The sequence below is a fragment of the Cheilinus undulatus genome, linkage group 16, assembly GCF_018320785.1.
Source record: "Cheilinus undulatus linkage group 16, ASM1832078v1, whole genome shotgun sequence".
Lineage (NCBI taxonomy): Eukaryota > Metazoa > Chordata > Actinopteri > Labriformes > Labridae > Cheilinus > Cheilinus undulatus.
This window is the reverse complement of record NC_054880.1, coordinates 31,209,844-31,237,252: the sequence shown is the minus strand read 5'-3', so window position 1 is coordinate 31,237,252 and position 27,409 is coordinate 31,209,844. Positions and strand designations below refer to the sequence as shown.

Genomic DNA, 27,409 nt, shown 5'->3' with positions numbered 1-27,409 from the left:
CTTGCAGTTCTCGTAAAATCTCGTCTCTCGTGAATCGGCTACAAGGAAGCTGGATGCTCCAAACCTGTTGCGTGTTGGTTGGGTCATCATCATTTTTTCAGTCTTTTCTAACAAAAATATGTGCCCCTGGCCTGTCCACAATCCCCTCAAGTACCAGAACCCCCCCCCTTCAGAAAATGTGTGCTAAAACAAGCCGTCCTCAGATTTTCCCTTCATGACCTCATGTGGGAAGTTAGCACTGCCCCCAGGTTCAGTTGGCCCTCCACGCTTGGAATAAAGTCCCTCCCTCCTCTCCTGATCAATCAAGAGAACCACATCCATTTCCTGAGAGGGGCAGAGTCGGGGGGGAGTCAGACAACTCAGTAACATTTAAAGCTACAGACACAGGAACAGCTCGTTCTGAGCAGGGCTGAAACAGAGGTTCTTTTAGACATTAAAAAAAACAATACTGGAGTGTTTTTTCAGCAACAAACTTCACAGGCATGTTTTGGGGAACTCTGAGACCAATATAAACTTGTCATAAAAGGGTAAAGTATGTCCCCTTTAAGTTTGTAAGTTTAGCCACCCTGATCATTTTTACGCTGTAGGTGCTTCTAAGTGTCTCCTACCTCCTACAGTGATGGAAAGGACCCTTCGAATGTCTCATTTCTTCTATATTTTTCTGTATAATATTTCACAGAATAAGCACTTTACAGCCATCTTCTAGTACTCATTTAAAAAACAACAGACACAATCATAACTAGAAAAGCACTCGGAGAATGCAGACCTCCGCCATTAGCTCGACCTCCCAATAGTACAGAATCCTGTGCAGTCCATGCCATTTCTGACATTTCCTGAAAATTTCATCAAAATCCATCCATAACTTTTTGAGTTATGTTGCTAACAAACAAACAAACTAACAAACCCTGCCGATCACATAACCACCTTGGCGGAGGTAATAATCATAAAGTTTCTTTCTCTACATTCATTTGATTGCAAAACCAAAACTTTGCTAAGAATTGACTCACATAAAAAATGGACAGAAAAAAGAAAGTTTTCAAATGCAAAATAGTATGATTTTTAAATGTGATTAAATCTGTGACTAATGGCAATCAACCTTCAGAATTCAGAATTTATTAAATGTCATTGTTTCACATCCGTTATTTTCTAAAAGGATTATTAAGGACCTGTTAATGATATCCAGAGGGATTAAAAGAACCAGAGTTCTGTACTCAAGTAAAAGCATAGTTACTTTGGTTAAAGTTTACTTAAGTTGAAATAAAAGTACTGGTTTTAAATCTAATCAAGCAAAAAAAAAGGGATTTAAAGTTTACTTTAAGTACAAAGTACTGAGTGGCTACTTTACGTACCAAAGTGACTTTCACAGTGAAATATCATCTTGCTTTAATGTGCTATAACCAAATAAAATCTACTCAACCAGTGACTTCCCACCATCAATGATTTATCTTTAAGGCAAAACAAGGACAATACACCTTTCATGTTTACAAACCACATTCAATTCTATGATATCCACACCTGAAATGATAGACTTTTATGAAATTGTCTTTCTTTTACCATATTGTCCTGAGTTTATGAAACACACATGATAAAAGTGGGGTCCACTTTAATAAGGGCTTTATACGTTCAGATGCAACCTTCACATTTACAACAGAGCAGGTTATCTGTGTAACAAGTTTAGTGCTCATGAGGCTGAGGCAGCTGTCAGTCACAGCTGCAGTGTCAGGAGGAGACATGGGGACTGTCTGGAACAACGTGACTCAAAAGTAGGTCAGGTTAACGGACAACTTAGTCATGGGTTTGGTGCCAATTTTACAACAATGGTTATCAATGCACCATTGTATCTGCAGCAGTTAAACTGTGCTAGTTCTCTGAATTGTCTACATGGCATATTGGGGTAGTGGAATTCTAAATACAACTTTATGAAACAGGAGCTGTGTTGGCACTAACAAGAAAGAGAGCCCTGTTTGTGTTAAGAGAGGAGTGTTTGCTTATCCCATTCATTCATTAGCTGTTTCTAATGATTTGTTACCCTACTTTTAAATATTACCCAATCTGTGTTTGTGTTTTGTTTGTTTAGATCACCTCAATCACCTAAAATGATCAGCTAATACACATATGATCCTACGTCATGTTTTGATGAAGCAGCTGGTTTAGTGGCTTGTCAGTCTACTTAGCTTTGTAGTGTACTAAGACCACCTACAGGTGGCAGTATAACAATAAAAGGAGCACAAAAGTTATCCTTAAAACCACCCAAAGAGCAGTTTAACAAGTAATTGATAAAAAAGACAGCCGAATTACACAATATGATGTTTTCTTTGTTATGTTATGTGTTCATAAAGCTACAATATGAATTTTTTTAGGTAATCTAAGTTAGCCAACAGGTTTCTATCTGCTGGCTTAATAATTTTAATGTAAATTTCAATGTGAATGAATGTTTTTAAACTAGAAGAACTCAAGACAAAGTTTGGACAATTCCAACACAGCTGCCTTAAATATAGAGCAGCAAAGACAATGTTTTAGTAGAGTGACCTGCACTGTGAAAAGTGTTTTTTTGTAATCAGACAACTAGAAAAGTGTTTTACAAGCTCAGGTTCATGCATTTTACCATTTACCTGTTTTTTTTTTTAAAAGATAAACTTTGTTGATGAATAAAGTCCCTTAGTTTAAGTTGTAACTTTCCCCCTTATGGTTCTTTTTCCATGTTTTTGAGCACTGACTTCAAATGTAGCTGATACATTTTAGATGACAAGAAATCAAACTCTTTGAGAATCTTTCAGCTTTAAGTTATTCACTTACAAATATAAACACATAGAGCAAATGTCATCCTAAGATATTTTTCTTATCTTTATGTTTGAACATGTGTTGCATTTTAAATGAAGCATCCCAGTAAGTCTGACTACGTCTGACTGACAGCTCATGGGTAGCATGGACCACATAAGGTTTTAATAAACAGCCTCATCTTGAAGACAAATTTCAAAAGTTTATGGAAATGAGAATGATCTGGGGGCCCATAACATGCTCCACATCCATCAAAGGCTGTTCTCTCATCGCAGCAGAAACACAGAGCAGACAGCACACACAAATTTCAGTCTGTCTAGATGTATGAAAAAAACTTTGAGTAAAGAATTAAAGAGAATCTTGAGAAAGTTGAAATTTCAAACAGTGTCCTGATCATAAAGAGAGGATATAAATGTCAGGTCTTTAGTAGCTGAATTGATAACAGACCGGACTGGCTAACAGAGAATAAATCGTCTCCACTCTGCTGGTCTGCGTCTCTCCTCTCCCTCTGTTTGTCAGGGCTGATTTGTTGGCAGCGTTGATCCTCCGTATCATACAGCACATTCCTTTTGATTACTGTGATCAATAGTCTTTGATGGTCGACTCTTCTTGAGCAGCTGGAGAAAAGATCTGTCATGGAGATGTGCTGACCTCGGCAGCCCTAAACTGTCTGCACAAACACACCAAAGGATTTATGACTGACAGCTTTCCATCGAGGACACACCGAGCAGCCCCTCTTCCTCTTTTTAAAGGAGGGGATATACCCTAGTCCAAAACTGTAGTTTGTCTTCTGCTCGATGCTGACTGTATGTTTTCAGCTACATGAAAGGCATGGTGGTTGAGTTCAGACCTTGAAATGCCTCTTCTAGGTCAGGAAGTTGTGGAAAAAACAAGAAAGAGTCTACTTTTAAGTATTTTTTCAAACAAACGTCTGTCTGGTATGAAAACCCTTGTGCTTATTATACAGTCATGGATGAAAGTATTGGCACTCCTGGAATTTTTTCCAGAAAATGCACCATTCCTCCCAGAAATTGTTGTAACAACGAATGTTTTTGGTATACACGTTGGAACAACACAAAAAAGCAGAGGAAAAAAGACAAAATTGACATAATTTCACAAAAATTTCAAAAAAATGGACCAGACAAAATTGCTGGCACCCTCAACTTAATATTTGGTTGCACACCCTTGGGAAAAAAAAAGTGAATCTGCAGGACAGCCTGAATTTGTGTGGAAGTTGACTGAGGATGTTTATCCACCATTCCAACTACCCTGTGTTGCACTCTTTTGTCAATTTTTCTCTTCCGTCCACGTCCAGGGAGATTAGCCACAGTTCCATGGGTTATAAACTTCTTGATAACTTTACACACAGTGGACAAAGGAATTTCAAGATCGCTGGAGATGGTCTTGTAACCTTGAGATTGTTCATATTTTTCCACAATTTTGCTTCTTAAGTCCTCAGACAATTCTCAGCTCTTCTTTCTCTTCTCCATGCTTGGTGTGACACACACAGGCACACAACACAAAGGTTGAGTCAACTTTTAGACATTCTGAACTGGCTTCAGGTGTGATTTTTATATTGCCAGCACCTGTTACAGCCGCAGGTGAGTTTAAATAAGCATCACATGCCTGAAATAAAATGATTTACCCACAGTTTTAAAAGGGTGCCAATAATCTTGTCCGACCAATTTTTGAGTTTTGTGTAAAATTATGTCACTTTGGCTCTTTTTCTTCTATTTTTTGTGTTGTTCCAATGTAGATAAAGGAGATAAACATGTGTACACCAAAAATATTTGTAATTGCAACAATTTCTGAGAGAAATGGTGTATCTTCTGGAAAAAAGGGGTGCCAAAACTTTCGTCCACGACGGTATACATTAGTATGTAGAAGCTAATACTAAACTAACACTAGGCATGTGCTTCAACACTCACATTCCCACCAACTCTGCACACAATCACATGTGGCAAAGTGGCAGCATAAAAAAAATTAGGGATGCATGATATTGACTTGCTGATATCTGATATTTGCTAATTAATTTCAGCCAGTCTCGATACAATGTTTAAATGTAGGTCAGCCTTAAAACTTCACTCTTTGAAAGACACAGTTTAGAGTTTGAAGATGAACAAATTAACAAATTTCAGTCCATAAAACACACTTTAAAGTGTGAGGTGTGATGATGAATAAAGAAAAGGAATCCAGCCTCAGAGGTCTGTTGGTCCAGCCTAAAACTCCCCATAATTATTGGTTCATATGGCCAATATTTACATCTGATATAGAGAGATTTTCATAGCTAAAATATCTGTAATAAATATCAGCAGAATTTTTCATATCTGACGAAACCAATAATTCCCATTTTAAGCTAATATCTGATGATACCAATATCAAGCCAATAATATCATGCATCCCTACAAAGAATAGGTTCTTGCTGCACTGACTGTAATTTGCTGGTATGATGTATTTTCAGTTGTAGATTTTTTTTCAATTCAACTTTATTCATAATCAAAGTCTGGTAGCTTCACTCATGAAATAATCACATTGCAAACATAACAGACTAAGCAACGTTTTGTGAATAAAATAGAGAAACATATCAAGAGGTCCAATCCAGGATAAGATCATGTATGGACCTGTTTTAGAAGCTGTGTTGGCCAGTAGTGTCACTACAAATCATAGCTCAGCTACATTTTTCAGAGGCTTTGTGGTAGCATTGTTATTTTCTGGATTAATGAGCTTTTATGTGGCTTAGCTGATTTTTTTCATCAAGTAGTGTGGTAGCATCCAAAAAGCTACATTTTTGCTCCCAGCAAAGTAGAAGAGCAGCAGAGTGCAGCCCTGCTCTCTGTCACTGTCCATAGCCAATCGAATAACGGTGACTGAAAGACAAAAGCCGACATACGGACATGTCTGCAGAACGCACTGTTTACTCCTGACCTCCCTGTGACAGTGACATAACTGCCTAATGTGCACAGCGTCCCTGCAGCCGTTGGCATGAGCTGCCTTCAGGTGAACACAGGTGGATCCTGGATAAAATCACATGAAACCCCCCCTCAAGTTAACCATCCCGAGTGCATTATGCACTTTGATTTAATGACCATGCTGTTAACCTCAGTCTAGTCGTTACTGAGGGTCAGACACGTCATATCCATTCACTCACATGGGGCTAAAGCCCACAAGTCTCTACTTGGGATGGGTCTACAACCTGGAGCCCTCTGACACAGACATGTATCACAGGTAGATGTGTGGCTTGAGAATACAAACACAAACTATGATGGTTTCTGCATAACTTTACTCATGCCAAATAAAATATTCATCCATAATTAGGTGATTTCATCCTCTCTCGCTCTCTAAAGTTAGTTATGTCTCATTATACTGTGGCATCTTGTTCAAATTGATAAAGTAAGATCAAAGCTGTGTGAATCTTAAGGCCTTCCAGAGAACGAGCAGGTAAAGTTATCAACACAAAAACAGAGGAAAAAGGCAGCAGCACAAACTAAATTCACCATGATGGTGATCAGATGATGATGCAGAGGGAAATATTGCTTTTAAAATGACTTTAAATTCCAGCTGTGAGGAACATAATGCTGAGGACAGATTGTTATTATTGGTAAAATAATCTTATATGATATCATTTAAGTGGTAGAAAAGGGTCCAGACAATTGATGTAAGAATAACAAAGTAAAGATGTGACATTTAAAATATCCCCACATTGAAAAGTGTATTGGCATAATAGTAACATGGTTTTAGAAAAACAATGTGTTTAGAAGTAGCCACATGAATGCTGGCTTGCCTTATCTTTGTTAGTTTAGCTGAAACTAACATAGCTATGCCAGCCAGGTGATTAACATTCTTTGGTGGTCAATGTACCCAAGTTAGCTTCAGCAATGTGAGCTTTAGCAAATATAGCTAAAGTTTCCTTAGCTATAGATGATGTAAGTACATAGCGTACATAGCTGCTTATGATCTTTAGTCTCATTAACTACATATCTACATAGCTTACACAGCAAACAGAGCTACATTAGCTACACTCGCTGCACTTGAATGTTTTCATGAAGTTTTTTTTTCCTGTACGCAGACTGTTTACCTGGCTTTGTTTAACATTTTGTAATCTGGTTTTGCAGATCAGAATTTTAACCTACTTTTGGTATCCTAACCGTTACCTGAACCCTTACCCTGACCCTAAACAGAAGTGTAGTCCGACACTATTTCAAAAGTTTTAGTGTAACACATGAATGGTCTGTGAGAGTAGCTGTCAAAGATGAACTGTCAGCCAGGCAGTCTTGCCTGTGTTCCATATTTCCTTTTTCAATTAATTGTCACTAAGAAAACATGAAAACAATGTAAAGGATTCTTAGTTAGGGAGGAATTACATTTATGAGCGTGGCGCTGTTCCAAGAATTGAACTGTTTTCAACTGACAGCATTGTGCGTGCAAAACAAAGACTAAAACAGCTGAGTGCATTTCTTCCCTTGCAGATACAGAGCATTGATAGAAAGGATCTACATTGGCTTTGTATTCAAAATGAATGCTGCAAGTGCAAAAAAACAGCAGTTTTGAACACAGACCCTAATTGTACACCCTAAGTTACTTCAACAGAAAAACTAAACTGGAACTCCTGAAGGGTGCAAATGCTGCTACATTAACCAGGGATCACTGGACTACATGTACAAAATGACTAAGGATTTCTCACATACAAAAACACAAACTATTATTTTGGAATTTACTCCATTCTCACTATGATGCCACCTTTAATATGTGTAATGTGAAGGCATGCAGTTTAAACACAGCCAAAGTGACTCACTTTTCATTGAACACATGTCTCTTTTTACATTAAGATAATGATAAAACAAACACATGCTGCTCTGCATGACTAGGTGGCCTATTATAAGCAGGAAAAGAAAAATAATGTACCGTTTCTAGCCAGCAGAAGTCATTAGAGATGTGATTATAGTCTTTCCTCTCATAAAATCTAACTCAATGTGTCAGAGGATGAAACTATACAATGCTTAGACTGTTCCCTTTTGAGGTCTTACGTATGGTGAAGTTGCTGCAAAGAGCCGGGATAATTGCTCAGATATTTGCTGCTGCACCACCTTGATCTTGTGTTGACAAGAATGTGAGTGCAGAGAGGTTGAAAGGCACCGAGCTGCCTGAGTCGGAGTCTCCCCGCCTGGTTATGGCACCTCCGCTGTCCTGCCGCTGTCAGAGCAAGATGATGTAAAGGCATCCGTGTTCTGTGCCCCTTCTCGTTAGCACCATGATTAACTCATCCATTTTCCTTCCCTGGGACTTGTACTCCCTCTTTAATTTTACTGATAGACAAAACTATCACATCGTCTTCATTTCACTTTTGCTAAGACCTGCGTCGGCTCTAATTGCCAGCTGCTGAGAAACACCTTCATTGTCTGGGAGGAGTGGTCTGTGTGAGAGAGCAGAGATCCACCAGCTGTGGAAACAGAATGTAGGTCTATGTCCATTTGAAGATCTAGAAATATATAATTCACATTAACCCGGCTGTTTAAGGAGATCAAAGCAGAGCAGTCACTGTTTAATGTCATGTTACTGTCTATTTTGACTTTATACTAATTTCGTGATTGTTGTCTTAGATTGGATGGATGGATAGATAGATAGATAGATAGATAGATAGAAAGATAGATAGATAGATAGATAGATAGATAGATAGATAGATAGATAGATAGATAGATAGATAGATACTTTTTTAATCCTAAGGGAAATCTAAGCTCACTTTGCTGAAGCTAATGAAGTTACATTGGCTTTTTTATCAACGTCAGTAACATAAAACAAACCAGAGCTGTTTGGTCAACTTTAAACAAACTCTGGTCCGTTTTCCTGGATAGTCCGGTTCGTTTGGAGTGGTTCGAAAGCTCATATGAACTCTGGTGCCATCCAAACAAGCGGACTCTGGTCCGCTTAAAAACAGGGGTGTCGGTTTGCTTCCAAATGAATCCTGTTGCGGTTTGTTTTAGGTGTGAAAGCAAAGCAGACCAACTTGTGAACCAAAGGCATAGGGTGGTACAAAGCATAATAATTTACGGATGGATAAAAGTAATTTCATACACTCAAATACATGTCAGGGGCTGCACAGCAGCGCAGTTGCCTAACAGAAAGAAGGTTCCTGGTTCTCTTCCTGGTCAGGGCCTTTCTGTGCCAAGTTTACATGTTCTCCCCGTGTATGCTTGGGTTCTATCCAGGTACCCTGGCTTCCTCCCACCACCAGAAACATGCTCATTAGGTTAATTGGTGACTCTAAAAACTGTCTGTAGGTGTGAGTGTGAGCGTGCTTGGTTGTATGTCTCTATATGTCAGCCCTGCGATTGACAGACGACCAATTCAGGATGTACCCCACCTATTTCCCAATGACAGCTGGGATAGGCTCCAACCCCCTTTACCCCCAACAGGATAAGTGGCATAGAAAATGGATGGATGGAAATACATGCCAGTACCTTGCTTGGCGTCTGTGTAGCCAAAGCAAAACTTCGTAGTCTGTTGCTCACATGTTGGCTTGCCTTTTTCTTCGGTACGATTCATTCTTCTCGTGTTAAAAATGACATGCTGGATGGCTTGCTGCTTGTTTGCTCATAATGCCTGAAAACAAAAGCAGAAATCCCAAGACAGCATAAATTTGGTGTTGTTAGATTGTTTATGTAAAAAAAAGAAGGACATCCGGTTTTGGCTTCTTCACATCTCATTTTCTTCTTCGCCGCTCTGTGTTTGGGACAACAGCACCACAGACTTATGGTTTGGACCATTTGACCAAGGGCAATGTGGATGCAAACCAAACCAAACCATAGGAAAGTGCAACGATTGCAATGTTGCAATTTGAGTTCCAAACTGAACTAAGTCCCTGGACCATCAGGTGTGAAAACAATATTAGCATAAGCTAATGAGGCCAACTAACTGATTCTAAAATGGGTTTACAAATAATTTAGCCCTGGATAGACCTTTGTACTTTGTCTGTTTCATTTTTGAAATGTTGCTTACTCTGTAATGTTTGCAATAGTTATTTCATGATTGTAACTCTCAGACTTAGTTTATGAATAAATCTGAATGTAAAAACAATCTAAGACCCTGTACCAGCAAATTATGGCACTTCCATTCTGAAATAGACAACATCTCAGATGACTGGTTTGAAGGATGAATGGTCTGCAGCCAGACTGTCTTGCTATATTTTTGTCTTTGCTATATTGGCCTATCAAGATGGAAATACAGTCTACTGTATGTGCTATTTTGGGTAGTGTCACTTGGGAGTCTGGGCTCAGATCACTTGACCCCAGAGTGCGATTCAGTGTGAACAAAAGCGTAAAGTTCTCAGGCACAGTACCCACTTAGAGAGGTGGTCTCATGTGGACTCTAGTACAGTAGACAGAAGATCTGAACAAAATTATGCCCAAATAGTTTGTGCTAATCAGCAAGTGAAGGTTTAAAGGCAAATGAGGACTCCAGTTTCCTCAAAAGACCTTGTCTCGGCCCAGCACAAACCCATTTATCTTCTGATCTGCATGATAAATGTGGAAGTAGGAGGAGTAATGTTATTGGCATCTCAAAATAATAAAAACATCCATGTTAGCCTGCAGGATGGACTCTATTGTGCACATCTAACATGGACATATTTCAATGCAAGTGGTTGACATGATTGATGTTTCTTCTTCTTGGCTGTTATGATGATTAACTGTACCAGACTGTTTACATACACAGGGCAGCTTGGACATGGAGTGGTGTTATAAATGTGAAAGCATACCAGCAGGGGAGAGGGAGAGCAACCGCCTACTGTTAAAATGCTCTTTGAATTTTAGTGATAAACAAGGATTAGTTCTGAATTTGACCCTCTTTTATTGTATGTCCTTAATTTCATTGGAAAGTGAACACTCTGAGCTCGACGTTATTCTTTACCTCTGGGCTCTGTTTGCAGAAGTGTATTCAGAGTGTCAGGCCTTCTGTTTCGAGGATCAACGTCTTTCCAGATTTACAGAGAAGAAAAATGTAAGCAGAAGGGAGATGCTGCTGGTAGATATCAGAAACAGACAGCTGTAATCTCTCACTGTGGGCTGCTGAGCTGCTAAAGGACTTTGCTGGATCACCAAGTTCTTCTTATTAGCACTGGTAGAGAGACCCAGTACATATAAAATGCTATTATATCTTCCGTATCATATGCAAATCATGTGGTCGCACATACAGATTGGTTTCATAGCTAAAAGATAGCCTCTAGCTATACCACTGACACCTTGAACATGTTAAATAGACTGCACGGATGAAGCAAACGAACCGATACTTCTGAAGTAAAGATGACTCAGATGACTCATGCCGCCTCACATTGGACTGTCTGGTTTTTGGCTGATCGTACAGTTAAAGCATGAGATAATGATAGTTTTGCATATCTTTCCTTCATGCAAATATACGAAGGAACACATGAAAGGGATAAGGAGAGACAGATCTGCAAGCAGTCGTCTCTTCCCGACACCCTGCTCACACTCCCCGCTCGACACCGGCAGCTCCGTCAGCGCCGCTGCTGTGCGCAAAGGAGCCCTCTGCTCGTAAAGCACAGATTTATGAGGGAAATTAACATATCATTAACATACCACAGGCTCTCTTAAAAGAAGGTTATTTATAATTAGGTGACATCAGAGACACTGGCTTGCATGGTGCTGGAGCGGCAGAGGGGAAAGAGGAAGTTGTTGCCGCACTGGAAAGGCCCCAGAGAAGACTTTTTTTCTGTTTCGTTGAAAGGAAGAAACTGGGACGCCAAACCTGTTGTTTCCTTTGTGTAATGTGTTGGGGAGACATTTGGGGTTTTCGCTGTCCTATTTCTCGCCATCAATAACGTTTTACTGGCCTGCTTCTGTCGGCCCTGAATGGCCTGTGCAGCCCCCATACTGTTTACATGCTATGTTTTTCAGATGCATGCTAAATGATGGGTGCTTCTGCAGGCGAGCGAGGCACAAATGAGCAGAGTGAGTTACATCGGCTCTGCTTTCAAGTGTTTGAAAGCGCAGTAACCAAACTACACATACATGCTCTTTAACAGTAGGTCAACACATATAATACAACGCTAAAACCAGTAACTTTGTTCTTGTTCTCATGGCAACAGGTGGTTGTATTGATGTTTGAACTCTTGCAAAGGTTGCAGAGTATACTGTATATATGTGGAAGCCTGCCTGTTTTTTTCATTAGTTGCTGGAACAGCCTGTCTGTGAGGTGAGATACTACTGAGTTTATGTTGTTGAGTGTAATACATGAAAATAAAGACGCAATGGGAAATGTAAATCTGGAAGAGCAGTTGTTTGTAACAGACTTTATTGGCGGCGCCATCCTCGACATGTCTGACATGACAAGCTGATTGACTTTTTTAATCATCATCAGATGTTTTGGATACTCTACCATACAGATTTATTTATGTAGAGAGTATATGAAAATAGACACCCTGTATCAGCTCTCTGCTGTTTATCTCTCACTATTTTGGATTTAAAGTGAAGTTAGATGCCCATTTTACATTTGAAGCCCATCTTAGAATGAACTACACCTAACTAGGAAAAACCAATTATACCACACTGTAAACACCAACATCAATTTTAGTCAGAAACACTGAGTTAAACTAACTCAGTTTTTGATAACCTCATAAAAACGAATTTGAAACAAGTTACTTGTACTCCTTGGCCATGAAAGCTAAAGAACTTGGTCTACTTACGTTTACTTATTTTGTTTTTTTTGTTTTTTTAAGATTTGTTTTTGGGCCTTTATTAGATAGAGGAGGACAGTGGATAGAGTCGGAAACAGGGTCAAGGGTGGGGGAGAGACATGCGGTGAAGGGCCCCAGGCCAGATTCGAACCTTTTGAAAAGGGTGGTCAAAAAAATTAATCCAAAACAGCTAATTCAACTTTATATTTTTGACTTAATGGGGTTATTACAAAGCAGCATAGTTTCCCAATATGCCTTTGGTCATTAAACCTTTTGCATCACGAGTGAAGTTACCAACTCATTTAAAGGGGTCCCACCCATGGGGGTAATGTTGATGCTGATGCTAATGTTAGTGAATGTTAGATAGAAAATTAACTTAATAAAATTTCAGCTACTAGTTTAGTTTTATCATTGCATAGGGTTAGGCATACCTTTGATGGAATGGTAGAATAAAATATATTAAAATATACACTTTTTTCAGTGAGTTCTACTTACATTTTTAAAGGGATACTTCAACATTTTGGCAAATTCGTCCATTGCCATGATCCCTATAGTCTTAGTATTAGGTTCGTTACCTTTAGTTGCTGGTGCAAGCTATTTTTGGATCGGCTGCTGCCAAGTTCGGACCTGCTGTGCCAACTCAATGTAAGCAGACGGTATTCCGGCTTTCCCTCATCAAACTCATCAAATACACAATCCAACAACTCCAAAACACTCTTGAGGACAAGTTGTGACCTGCACATTCACCATGATATGAAATAATAACGTATATTTATGTAACATTACAATGCATGAAGCAAATACTCAGAACTATTTCTTGAGTAAACCACTGGGCGGAGTGACACAGTGCAGCAGCCATGTCTGGAGTGTAGTTCCGGCTTTGCATTTAGCTTTAAAACATCTCTGTCTCGTAATGTTCCATGATTATTTCATAGCGTGGTGAATGTGCAGGTCACAACTTGTCCACGAGAGCGTTTTGGAGTTGTTGGATTGTGTATTTGATGAGTTTGATGAGGGAAAGCCGGAATACTGTCTGCTTACATTGAGTTGGCACAGCAGGTCCGAACTCGTCAGCAGCAATCTAAAAACAGCTTGCACTGACAACTGAAGGTAACAAACCTGTTACTAAGACTACAGGAATTATGGCAATGGACGAATTTGCCAAAATGTTGAAGTATCCCTTTAAGATAAATATTACCTTTTATATTTTGAGTTCTATGAACTTTTAAGAGTTTACAGTGCATTAAAAATGATTGAATTAGATGTATTGCACATTCAGAGTAGATGTTTTAGCTTAAGTCCTGCAAACTCAAATAAACATTTGAATCATAGCTTTGATCATTTAAAATACTTGATTTTAGACTAGTATTGCACACTTTAAATAATTTAGTTAACATCAGTAGTTGTTATTCGGAAATATTAAGTTAGTGTAATTGCTGCACATTTAGAATAAAGAAGTTATTAAAACTCACGAAAGTCAAGTTTAGTTCACTTGTTATTTTTGAGGCAATGAGTTTCCACTTTTTTTAAGTAAGCTCAAGTCATTTTTTTTTACATTGCAGTTTGCAAAATGTCAAAAAAATATGTTTATTCTTTTCTAAGACAAACATTGTCCACATTATTATCTAACTTACTGGCTTCATGAATTTGCATAAAGCTGATGATAATTTTTCATCCTTTTTGGCATTTATTAAAAGAGTTCATATTTTGTCACTTGTGTTACCTTACACACTCAGCAGTATTAACCCTCTGAGATTGATGTTAGTTTTTGCCTCTTGGTTTTTTCCTCTGAAAGCCCCCGGTTGTGCCATTCCAGTGAAGCTCTAGTGAGCCTTGAACTTGACCAACTTTGTCTTCAAAGATTAATTTCACACCAGTATTACTGACATTTCATCATCATTTTTTCTCTTATCATTCCTGCAGCTAAGGGCTCATGCCATCCACCATATTGTCTGTTTGTGTCCCACAGTGCCTTGTGACTGGGCAGGCTGTTGTGTCATCACATCATGCTTTGCTGAGCAGTGCATGTGCAAACACATAGAACTTGGAGAAGATAGCCTGAATGACTCATAATAGAGATAAATAGACACAGAGAGGCTGTGATGTGACTCTCTGTGTCACTGCAGACAGGATCTGCTTTGAATAACGACTCAAATTCCCAAAAGTGCAAGGCCATTTTTGTTGAAATTTGAATATTTTGAAGACCATGCATGATTGTATATTCATTTTTCAGTCCCCAAGAGATGGGAGAACAAGTTTGTGATAAAAAACAAAAAACAACTTTTTTCATTAATGTTTACTAAACTGAAACACAGGGTTGATGTTTTGCAAGCTTATTAAGACAATAAGTCCATCTGAGACACAATAGTTAAAAGAATAGCTGAGGGCTCAGAGGGCTAAAGAATGTTTATGAAAAAGTTTGACAGCTCTACTTTTCTCCCTTTAAATGGAGCAACAACTACAAACTCAATACAGGTGACACCTGTCCTTAGGGTGACTGTATGGAGTTATAAAGTGGGGTTGTTTGAGGTACCTGTCAATAGTAAGTCTATCAGCCACAGGAGAAGTGGACCAGCACCGCACCTTTAAACAGAGAGCAGCTAGAGTGCAGGTACAGAGCTAGGCTGTACAGCTTTGCAGACAGGTCCATGTTGAAAACAGGGTGGTTGATTATATATCTGTTCATTTGGATCATTTCTAATCTTCATATTCCTTAGTTTTTGATGCAGTGTGGTCATCACTCTGGTTTTTGGGGGCTTCACTTTCCAGCTTCTGCCAGTAAGTAGAGCCTGTTCAATCACGTGATAGCTTGTTTATATACTTAGAGTTGGAATAGTATAACTGCCGTCTTGAAGTTTGACTGTGGATGGTTAAAAGAGATATCGCATTTGTTTAGAGGATTGTATGTTGGCTGTCTGCCAGACAAAAAAGAAATCATTTGAGAATATATGAGAAGTTAGGAAATTCTCATTTTTCTCACTGATAAGAGGGTGGAAGTATGTATCATGTCGGGTATGAAATAATAATCAGAAGTAGGACACTTTTAATGTGTTTAAACTAGCTTTAATCAGCCCAAATCAACTTGTAAAACCAATATGGGACACATTTTTTTTCCTATATTTGTAACATATCCATCCACATACTTGATATGAGTGCTGACATTTGAGTTCTGTTTTGCACTTTTTTCAGTTTTACACAAAATGCTTTTAAAAATCTTGTTTCTTTTCCCCCCAAAAAATTCTTGACACATTAGTTGTTGAAAAGAGCTGATACTGAATTCTGCCAAATGCGTTCTTGTCTCCAAGAGTGGGTTTACCCCCCTGAATCCAAGGCGCTCATGTGGATGAGCTAAAACGCAACAAGCAGAAGCGATGATGAAGTGAATGAGAGCACGTACTCAGTCTGTACATTTGTTAGGAGGAGAGGCAGCTGTGTGAGGACAAAAGTGATCGTTTAAATCTGACAGCCACAGTCAGAAGGATTGTAAGGATTGACTGTTTGCAGACAAAAGTTTACGGGAACCCACATAAATATTTTCCCTCTGTTCTGCTGTTACTCTGCTGCATTGAAGCATCCGACCTCATTATGTAACAGTTATGGAAAATCTCTGCAGTAAATCCTCACCCAGATATAAAAAAAACCAAGATCGATGTTCCCGACTGTGACAGCTAACCCCTGCTCATTCCTGAGACAGGAGATATATGATACCAAACTTTTTTTTGTTGTACCATCAGGAGGAAGAGCTACGGCAGAGCGGCGAGGCCAAATATCACCACCTTAACGAAGACCTGCACGTCCTCATCGAGGTGTTCGCGCCGCCGGCTGAGGCTTACGCCAGAATGGGTCACGCTCTGGAGGAGATCAAGAAGTTCCTCATACCAGTAAGTTTTCTTCTCTGCACAGATACAGGCATGTTTTTTTCTCTGTCTGCCTTTCCCTTTCCTCCTCCTGAATCTCTGCTCAGCTGCTCTTTGGCCCCGGCCAACTCATTTCCAGCCTGTCCACAGTGAAACCAGTGAGTAACAGCAGAAACAACCTGCTCTTTCACACACTCTCTTTGTCTGTTACTCAGGCTGTAAATTCTGCTGGGGCAGTCAGAGTGTGCGTGTGTGGAAAGTATTTGATTCAGTGTGTGATCCTTGGTGGGAAGTCGTGGGTTTTACAAAATAAAAGAGCGCAGGAGGGAATCTCTGCACGGGCCAAACCCTCCTTAGAAGCAGCATGAAGCACAGAGCTTATTTACTCTTCCTCCATTCATTATGTATGATGTCTCCAATGCTTGCAGCTATGATGATTTACATCTTAGCATTAATTATGAGCAGACCCCTCCCCCACAACCTCTTGAATGTTTTCCCTATGCCTCCATAAAACATATTTATTGATAAAGCGGACACATGACAATAATATCAGTCATTTTGAGATAAAAGACGTATATCCAAGTTAATTATGTGTTTTAATTTAGCGACAAAAAACAACTGTGTGAGAAGATAAAGGCAAATGGGGTGTCGAGGATTTATCAGCGGGAGATCTGAAATGTTTTTCTGCCTCAGGAACAGCGGTCACAGCAGCACTGTAAAGTACATTAATTAGATATTCCCGGGGCTGTAGCCCTGGAGATAAAGGAAGAAATTTAATACAGTGTAATTGAAAGCGAGTCTATTGCCGTTTACATGCTGCCTCTTTGTGTGCAGGATTACAATGATGAGATCAGACAGGCCCAGCTGCAGGAGCTCACATACCTGAACGGCGGCTCTGAGGACGCCAAGGTGCCATCGGTGAGGGGCAAGTCAGCCGCCCGTGGAAGAGGGACACCTGTTCCAGGGCCTCCCAGGTAACCTGCTTCCAAGAGTGTGTGTATGTGCCAAAGATGTTGTGTTTGCACTTCACTTCAGCTTGGGAACGGGTTTTATTTACAGTGAAGGGGCTGCTTGGATGTGTTCAATTTACTTTTGCATTATGGCGTCATTTCAAGTAACAGCATATTAAAGACTGCCTCCGTCTGGTGCAGTGAGAGCAGAATGAAAGAAAAAGTTGGATGTCTCTTTGAGTTTTCCCTCTCCCATGCATTATTTCTTGATAGAAAGCTCTTTGTTCTGAGTTTAAATGCTTAAATAATTAAAGCCAGAAATACAAGACTCACTGAATTTGTCTAAGCAAGTGCTGCAGCAGTTCTCAGTGTGGTTAAGACATGCGTGTATTAAATACAGCAGCAGCTCATTATGCAGTCAGCTCCTTGACTGATCCTGGGACTGCTGTCCTGACACATGCTGAGAGTTAAAGAGAGTTCATCTGGAGGAGGGATTTCTGAGATCTGCAAAAACAGTGACTCTTTGGTAGATGTGCTGTGTTTGTTCCTAAGGATGCTATAATATTTGATCACCTCTTACCACCTCTAATACTAATGCAACAAGATTAAATGACTTGAAATGAAAAGAAAGAAATATGTAGCTGCATCATCAGCTCTCTTTCCAGCTGTTTTAGGTGGAGATGACACTGATGTGTATTTACCAGCGAAGGCCTATTCAGCTGAAGTTGTTTGTTAGTCGCTGGCAATTCTTCAAGTAAAATCCGAATCCCCTCCCTCCTCCAGCACCACCAATTTCTCGCTTCATATGCAAATAAACACGGAGCTTCATTCACCTTAATTAGCCTTTAAAAACACTCAATGAAGATAACAGACTGTGAAGCAGCACAAAAAAGAAGAGAGGGCACTTGTGTGCACAAGTGGTAGTGAGGAGTAAATGACAATGTACTGATGTGATGAAAAAAAGCTAAATGATCTGCCTAAGTGATTAATCTTAACCAAGTGGCAACCTGTGTGGTTCAAAAATGAAGCCAATGCAGGAAGGACAAGGAATTGCACTTCCTTGACTGTCCAGAAGATACATGCATACCCATCTTAAAACTGCATTTTTTTAAAGCAGAAACAATCATTTACAGCCTGATTGAAAACAATATTTTGGCCTAAATAATTCATGTCTGTTGAAGGGTTGAATTGTTGTGAAACTCATCTGTTTAACTCTTAAGATATCCGAGGGACATTTTGTGCCCTTTATGTTTTTTTCAATTCATTTTGGCTGATTTGAATGAATATAGCTCAAATTTGCCAGAGGATGTTCATTTAAAAAACAAAATCAGAATTGTCATCTAAGTTCCTTAAATTAGCCTAAAATGGCTTAGCTACACAAAAACCGACATATTTGTTCCTAAGGACAAAAAATGTCCCATTGAAAACTATTGAAAATGTCAATTGTGATCCCACATTTATCTCAACATAAACTAATGCATTCTTTTAGGTTAGAATTTAATTTTTGACTACTAGGTTTATATTTTTGAATTTTAGATTTCTCAACCAGATGGCAGTACTTTTCCCCCGCCAATGCATGTTACAAATTTTCACGCTTTTTATTGCTTTTCTCACTACTGAAATGCTAATTGTGTGTTGCACATGGTGGATAATGGTATAGAGAAAAGGAAACTGTGTGTATTATATATATATATTGCTCTACTAAAACAGTGGAGTTGTGTACTGGCCTGTAAAGGGTTAAAATCTTCAGAATACAGTTAATATTTGATATATATATATATATATATATATATATATATATATATTTTTTTTTTTTTTTTTTTTTTTTTTTTCAGGCTGAAGTAATAATTATAATAATTTTATAAGACTGACTTGTTAAAAGTGGGAGAAAAAATGTAAATATTATTTAATAATATTAAATGCAAAATTAGGGTTTTAGCCAGGTTGTAGCTAGTTGTCGGGAGGCTGAAGTCCTGCCCCTCATGTCTATTATCAGGTTGATTTAAAGTAAGACACAACATTTTCAATATGGCGGCTGCTGCAGATCTGCCTCAAAACTCTCTCCCCATGGCTGATGTCACTATGGCTTCAGCCAACATTTCCCCACATCTATGATACTAGCCACAAAGGGATCCAGATGAACACCTTAGTTCTTTTGCTTGATGCTATCATAAAAATTGAAAACGTCTTTACTGGCCTTATATATTAAGCATTAGATTGGGTTTATTTTAAGAAAAACAAAAAATCTTTTTTCTCAAAAATTGTCATGTAAAATACATAATTTATTAAATCCGTTACCTAATAATGTGTGATAGATTGTTCTTAGTAAAAGTATGCTGCACCCATTTTTAATAGTGTAAGGCATGCTGTCTATGGCACAGTGTGATCTGGGGCATTTTTATTTACATTTTGCTATCTTGAAGGTGCACAGTCTCAGCGCAGACCCACAGAGGTTGGTTTTAGTGGCTTGGTTATGGGAGTGACATGAGTCGAACTAATCTGAGCATAATCTCACATTATTTTTAGGACCTGGGAGAACATACCACCAAATATTTAAATAGCAGATTCTTTCATTTAATAGCCTAAACTCCAGTCTTCTCTGTAAACTCATTTATCTCATGTATTCCCACAACATCAGAAACAGACAAAAAGATGCCGTGAACAAAAGCGTTGTTTTATTTGTAATTAAATTATCCTGAGACAACAGTAAAATCAGACAGGATATATAAATGCCAATATACTGTATGTATGCTCAACAGCAGACAAAGGAAGGATGTAAGTATTTATTAACTTATTTTCTCAGCTGGAATCTTTGGCTGTACTCTTTAACCTGTCCGTAATGGATGTTTATAATCTGATAATTCATTGACAGGCTGTCCATTTTGATTGCCTTTGCCTCATTAGTAATATTTTAAATTTACTGTGGATACAGCTCTTTGTGTCTCTGTTTGCACATGAAGGAGAGCTTGTAAATAAACAGAAACAAAAAGTTTCCATCTCTGAGCTCTTTTCATCAAAAACTTTGAACGTTTCTGAAAATGCACTGGGTGCAAAGGAGCACAAGTTCTTTTGCTTTTGAAACACTGGGAGTGCACAGCATAAAAATGTCAGGTGAAAAATAAGAATGACATCTGCAATGCACAGCAGAATGCTTAGTATTATTCATATGATAGATCCCTAACAAACTGAGTTAGCTACTTAGTATCTCTACTGGCTCTAAAAGTCCAGTGAGGCTATCTAGCACTAACACTGTCTTCTTCTGTTGTTTAAAGGCAGTTAGTATTTTGGCTGCTACATCATGATTTTTATTTCTGCTTTTTTGTTTTATTATAGTGGTGACATGACAAAGTAGTGATATTGCACAAAAAGGGAAAAATAACAGCAGAAGCTAGACAATATACAGCTGATTGAGTAGATAGAGTGCATTGTGGGTAAGTGTGGTTTTCAAGATAGTTTGGAGTGAACAATTACAATGAAACAAAGGAAAAAAGAGAGAAGGAATGGAATGAAAGAATTAAAACAACACATGGTAGACTCTGTTAATGTTTATATGGGATTGAGTTTCTGTTGTAGGAGGAGATTATTTATTTTTGAGTCATTTGGACAGGCTTCTATGAAGAATGAGGGTAACACCTTCCAAAAACCAGCATCATGCTGTTATTTCGTAACACTCTGGTAGTGATATAAACACAAATTATGTCAACTTTTACTGTTCCTTTAATTTAAGAATTATATCTCTATTTTTTTAATCCTAAGTGTCAAATGTTAGTCCTGGAACCTGACTGGTATTTACAGAGACATTTAAAATCAGTCATGGCAGAGGATGTAAAGATAAAAAGATAAAGCCATGTCCAATTCACAGGGACAGACAGCATCTCAATAGGACATAGAGGAAAAACAGAACAGTTTAAAGAGAAATTGATTAGGTTACTATGGGCGGATTGCTGTTGTTTATTCCTTATATGAAGAGAAACATCCGGCTTTAAATGCTGTTGCAGAAGAAATGTTCTCTGTGGTCGGCAAAGCTGTTTAATATTAACAATTAATATCATCAGAGTCAAAACTGACAACCTCAATAAAGTCACTCAACTTGTTGAACCAGGGGGATTTTTCCTTCATCATAACAACCTCCAATTTTAGCAAGCAGCTCTCTTCTTTTATACACAGCCTTTAGAGAACCTCTGCTAATAGAAGTGCTAACAGTTGTTATGGTTTGAAGTGTGACTGTGGTAACTGGTGGCCTTCAGCTGCTTTCAGGTGCCATAGTTACAACAGGTATTAAAATGCCAAGAGTAATCATAGATGCTTTTTTTCCATTCCATCACAACTAGCTCATCTGATATGAGGCCTTCAGTCTGTATATACCTAAAACAGCCAGTGGGTCAACTCTCATTCTGCTGATTGGTCTGCTGGCACAGTCGTTTTAGATAGGAGCTTTGCAAGACGGATCTGTTTTTTGACAGATGTGGAATCTTGACAGTCCATCTGATTTGCAAGGTTAAAGATTAATCACATTAATCACAATTAATTAAGTTATGCAATAAGTGCACTGTTTTTTTTTAAATCATGATTAATCACATGCTTATTGTCCCTTTTAAAACATTTTGGTTAAGCCACATCAGCGTTTCCCCGCAGCCACAGTGATGTAAAATAAGTCCAACACTGCTACCTATGATCTCATTTCACTTAAAAACAAAAAAAACGAACAAAAGAAAACCTCACAGACAGCTTAGTTGACAAGTCAAAAGTCATCTTCACCCTGATTTATCAAATATTTACTTCTTTACTGCCCACTTTCTGTTTCAATCCATGACAAGTTCCTTTTTCCGTGGTTAAATTCATGTAAAAACTTAAATCTACCTATAAAAGCAGGTCAGGAAGGCAATTACCCTCACTTTAAGACAGTAGACAAATCCAAAATGACAGAAAAAAGTTTTAATTGTAAAATATTGGGATTTAAAATGCAATAAAAACTATCTGAATAATTACAGTTCAGTACAGATTAACACACTAGGAAAGTCAAGACTGATGGACTTTAATATTTCATTAACTCCTTCATTAACTGACAGCATTGGGTAAATTTTACCTGATTGCTGTTCTACAGAAAAGTAATCAAAGAAATATTTACAAAGAACATCATTTTACATCACTTTACAAGGCCATGAATTTGACCATAACACCAGCAAAGCTTTAAGAAATCCCCCTCCTTCAAGAGTTTGGTCTCGGGTAGGATAACCAGCATTTAGAATGCAAAGTCTGACTAGTAGGCAATGCATGCCGTTTGTTTCCATACATAGTGGACAAGAAAGGCTGTCTGCCGTTGGTGTGTTCTTTGGCCCACTTTAGAACATTGCAGTGTGAACACAAAATGGCCCAAGGGAAAAATACAACAATGAATGATTTTATCATCTGAATCAGAACAAAGCAAACATGATATAGGTGTGAAACCTTCCTAATAAATCATCTGTGATCTTGCAAAATTGCTGATCTAAGCAGTCACACTGGTGTTGTCTGAAAAAAACTCATCAGGGTCAAGCATTGTTAGCAGTCTAGTAAGGTCACAGTCCATCAGAATGAAATGGTAACATACGGTAGAGTCCCAACAGGATGTAGGAATATAAAGATTGGCCAAGCAAAGTTTGACTGATTCATTTAAGAATTAAATGATGTTTGTGTCATTGTTAGGATTTCATTGTTGAATTCATCTTGTCAAGTGTTACATTTATTGAAACAAGAGAGGTGCTTTGTTGCCATTTTTATCACTATACAGTGCTGTTGCCCACTTTCTTTTTATTCTGCATATTTTTCACACTTCACTGTTTTAGATAATCAAACAACTTTTATACCAGAGTAAACACAAAATGCGTTTTTAAATTATGTCATTTGTTAAAAGGAAAAGCCATCTAAAGCTACCTGGCCCTATGTGAAAAAGTATCGCTCTTATTAAATCATGAATTAACTGTGATTAACCACATTTCTTGGAAAGCTGAGTTAAATTTTACTAGCTACACCCGGGCCTGATTGCTGACAGACCTGGTGAATCAAAGTGAAGTAGGCTAGAAGAGCTTCACACATCGTGCTATGATAAAAGAAATTCAAGAACAGATGAGAAACAAAGTCATTGCCATCCATCTGTCTGGAAAAGGTTACAAAGCCATTTATAAGGTTTTAGGACTCCACTGAACCAAGGTGAGAGTCATTATCCACAAATGGAGAAAACTTGTAAAAGTAGGAAACCTTCCCTTGAGTGATTGGCCCACCAGGAGGTCATGACAGAACCCAGAACATCTAAAGAACTGCAAGCTTCACTTGACTCAGTTAAGATAGAGACTTGGAAAAAATTGTATCCATGGGAGAGTTTGAAGGTCAAAACTACTAAAAGAACATCTTGATGATCCTCAAAACTTTTGGGAAAAAAATTCAGTGGACTGACAAGACAAAAGCTGAACGTTTAGGAAGGACACATCCCATTTCATTTGGTGAAAAACGAAAACAGCACTTTATTAAAAGAACAGCATACCAACAGTCAAACATGGTACTGGCAGTGTGATGGTCTGGGGCTGCTTTGCTGCTTCAGGACCTGGATGACTTACTTTAATTGATGGGACCATGAATTCTGCTTTCTACCAGAAAATCCATTAGGAGAATGTCCAGCCATCAGTTTGTGAGAGGAGTGGGCTAAAATTCCTCCTCAGTGATGTGAAAGATTTATTGCCAGTTATCGCAAATGCTTGCTTGCAGATGTTGTTTCTAGGTTTAGGAGCAACTACTTTTTCAAATAGGGCCAGGTAGGTTTGGATGGCTTTTTCCTTTTATACATGAAACCATCATTTAAAAATTACATGGCGAATTAACTTGGGTTATCTTTGTCTAATATTGAAATTTGCCACAAGTATGCAAACAAAGTAAGAAATCAGGAAGGGGGAAATACTGTTTCACAGTACTGTACTCCATCTGGTGTCAGAGAGGTGAGTGTTTTCAGTTAGATACAGTAGTCAGAAAATCTAAAATTCCTCTTAACATTATGTCATCAGCATTTGATGTCATTATTCTTGTGGCTCTGGATCACATTTCTTTAAACAGATGAAAATTTATTCAGGCAAACACTGAGCCACTTAGTCAAAGACTTCTTTGTAGAATTAGAGCATTCGTTTCCTTTAACTTCTACCATAATTTCACTCAGCACTAGTCCTCTGTGTGCTGAAACAGCCCAGACTGGCAATTTAGCGGGGAAGTATCCTTAACAGAAAACAAAATTGATGGTAAACAGAGCCTGGTAGTACACAGTGATGCAATGTCTGGTGTCCATAAACATTAGCAAAGCAAAGCCACATTTGCATAACAGCCTTTATATGCAAATCATCCCTAGTAGACGCTTGCCTCCCTACTAGCCCTGCGAACCCACGCTAATTCCAGCTCCTCTGAGACCTCATAAGACTACAAATAAAAACACTCACGGCCATTAGAAGACTTTCACACGCACACACACAGGTTACACACACGCTGCGTCAATGCTGTGCATGCAATGAGAAAATGCAACAAAACCGCAAAGAGTCATGTTGTTTGCTCTTTGTGCTTACAAAAGGAAACACTCTCCTTTCATCAGATTTGAGATAAACAAGGTCACTGAGATTGGCTGTTTGTATTGCTCAGAGTCACAGTTTATTTAAATTACACTGTAATTTGAATTTACCATGCCTAATGTGCGTGTGATAAGACAGAGATCCTCAGGCTCCTGAACATGAAGTCCATGCACATTTTCACACTTTCACACCGGCATGTGTTACCCATACTGATGCTCTGGATTAGGGGTGACCCCAAATAGTCAACGACTCATTCAGAGGAGCCTTATTTGACAGCCAGTCTCAGAGTCCAACACCTACTAATGAATCAAGGATCATTTTATTCCAGACATATGGGGATGTTGGATGTCTGATTTACAGATTTGCCATAGCCTATCTCTGTATCTTATCTTAGGATTGATTTTAACTCATTATGATCTCTTTTGATTCAGATTCTGATAAAAAGAAGTACTCTTAGGATTTTTTTTATTTTTTATTTTTTTTGAAACATGAAGTAAACCACCTAATTAAACTCAATTTTTAAACTTATCTAAGTAAACATGTCTCCCTGCAGTGGTTTGGTATATTTGTTTTTATACAGTCCAAAATGATGCTGTGCTTTTCTTCTGCGTATTTTGCATTGCAATTGCTCTGCAGTTTGCAGAAAAATAATTCAAAGAAAAGCATGCAAAATGACCAAAATGAATAGGTTAGAGTCCATTAATGTCCATATTAAACAAACAAACAAACAGATACGGACACCACCATCTATCCAACATTTTTGGTCTGTTTTTTCTACATTTTCTGAAAGCTTAAAGCTACAATATGAAAAATGTTGAACAAGAATGCATTTATCAATTAAAATGCACCACTTCTATGTTAGATATATCTGTTACAATATTTGCCTCACATTACCTGAGATACAGTATTTCCAGCTGTTTCCAAAGCCAGAAAAGTTCTTCAATAGTATATACATGACAGAGCCATAGTGATGGACAACTTTGTTACTGTTGGCAGCTATTTTAGAATTTAGTCTTATTCCTGGTTTTAGATTTAATTGCCTTTATGTCATTTTAGTCATTTCTAAAAGCTAGTTTTGGTCTTGTTTCAGTTGATGAAAACGTAAAGATATTTAAGTCAAGTTTTAGTCAATAAGAGGTCCTTAAATTTTAGTATTTGCTTTTAGTCAGGATATGTCTTTCCTGACTGACTGGTGACCAGTCCAGGGTGCACTCCAACTCTCACCCAATGACAGCTGGGATAGGCTCCCTCGAAGAGATAAGCGATGAAAGGATTTTTGTCCTCAAACAAATTTAGATAGCCTAATTGTAAAAATTAATGTACTATCAATGCTCTAATTGATTTAAAAAACACTAATGGAAATTGTGACATACACTATATATACAGCAGTGTTTGGCCACACCTGTTAACTATTGACTTCAGATGTTTTAACCAGACCTGTTGCTAAAATCAAAGACCTAGCCTAACTATGACCTAATCCTCATTTACAAAATGGATTGTTTTGAAGAGCTCATTGACTTCAAGTATGGTACTTTGCAATAAGACGGTTCATGAAATTTCATCCCTACTGGATATTCTAGTCAGCTGAAAGTGATATTAGAAAGTGGAAGCATTTAGGAACAACAGCGACTCAACCATGAAGCAGAAGGCCATGTAAAATCAAAGAGTGGGGTCAATGACTGCTAAGGTGCATGGTGTGTAAAAGTAGCCAACGCTCTTCTGATCCATAGCTGAAGAGTTCTGAACTTCCACTTGCATTTATGTTAGCACAAAAACCGTGCAGCAAAAGCTTCAATGAGTGAGTTTCAGCAGCTGAGCAACTGAATGGAAGCCTCATATCACCAAATTCAATGCCAAACATTGGATGTAGTGGCGTCCTGTGTGCTGACACTGGACTGTAGTGCAGTGAAAACGTTATCTGTGGAGTGATGAAGCACACTCAGATGGATGAGTTTGGATTTGCTGGGAGAGCGTTACCTGCCTGACTGCATTGCGCCAACTGTGAAGTTTGGTGGAGGAGGGATAATGGTATCTTCTCTGAGATGCTGAGTGCTTCCAACTTTGTAGCAATGGTTTGGGGAAGGCCCTTTTCATTTCAAAAACATCAGGACTCAGGGACAGTTTTGAGTATTGCAGCCAAGAGTTCAAGCTGGACCATTAAAACACAAGGGAAAAGACTAGTTGAAATAAAGCAGAGCTTTTCTTTTTTAATAAAGACTGTGTGAGTTGGTCAGAGTTGATAAGCATATGATGTTAGAGCACCTGGGCACAGTAGAATAGCTGGATGGCGATCAGATGGGAAATGCTGGGCAACAGTGAAGAGGATACCCATGTGAGTCCACACTTTCTAGTGTTTGAAGTCTGTGTGAGTATATGGGCAGTGCTGGTTGTATTTGTTGAAATGAACTGATATATTGTCACACATAAAGGGAGCATTAGGTGCTCATACTCAGTATTGAAACTGAGGTGGTGAGTGCTGCCAGTGCTAAAAGTGCCAGCTGTGGACACAGGCTCTAACTGAGCCTTCAGTGTGAAACAATCCCAAAACTCTTATGT

General features: G+C 38.5%; 1 protein-coding gene across 1 annotated transcript in view; it reads left to right on the top strand.

The window, feature by feature from the left end:
- khdrbs3 (KH domain containing, RNA binding, signal transduction associated 3) overlaps positions 1–27,409 on the top strand; it is a 216,739-nt gene that overhangs the window by 120,734 nt on the left and 68,596 nt on the right. Inside the window, exons 4-5 of the mRNA XM_041809643.1 lie at positions 16,198–16,344; positions 17,155–17,294. Coding sequence (XP_041665577.1) covers positions 16,198–16,344; positions 17,155–17,294 — 287 coding nt within the window. The remainder of the gene's footprint in view (positions 1–16,197; positions 16,345–17,154; positions 17,295–27,409) is intronic.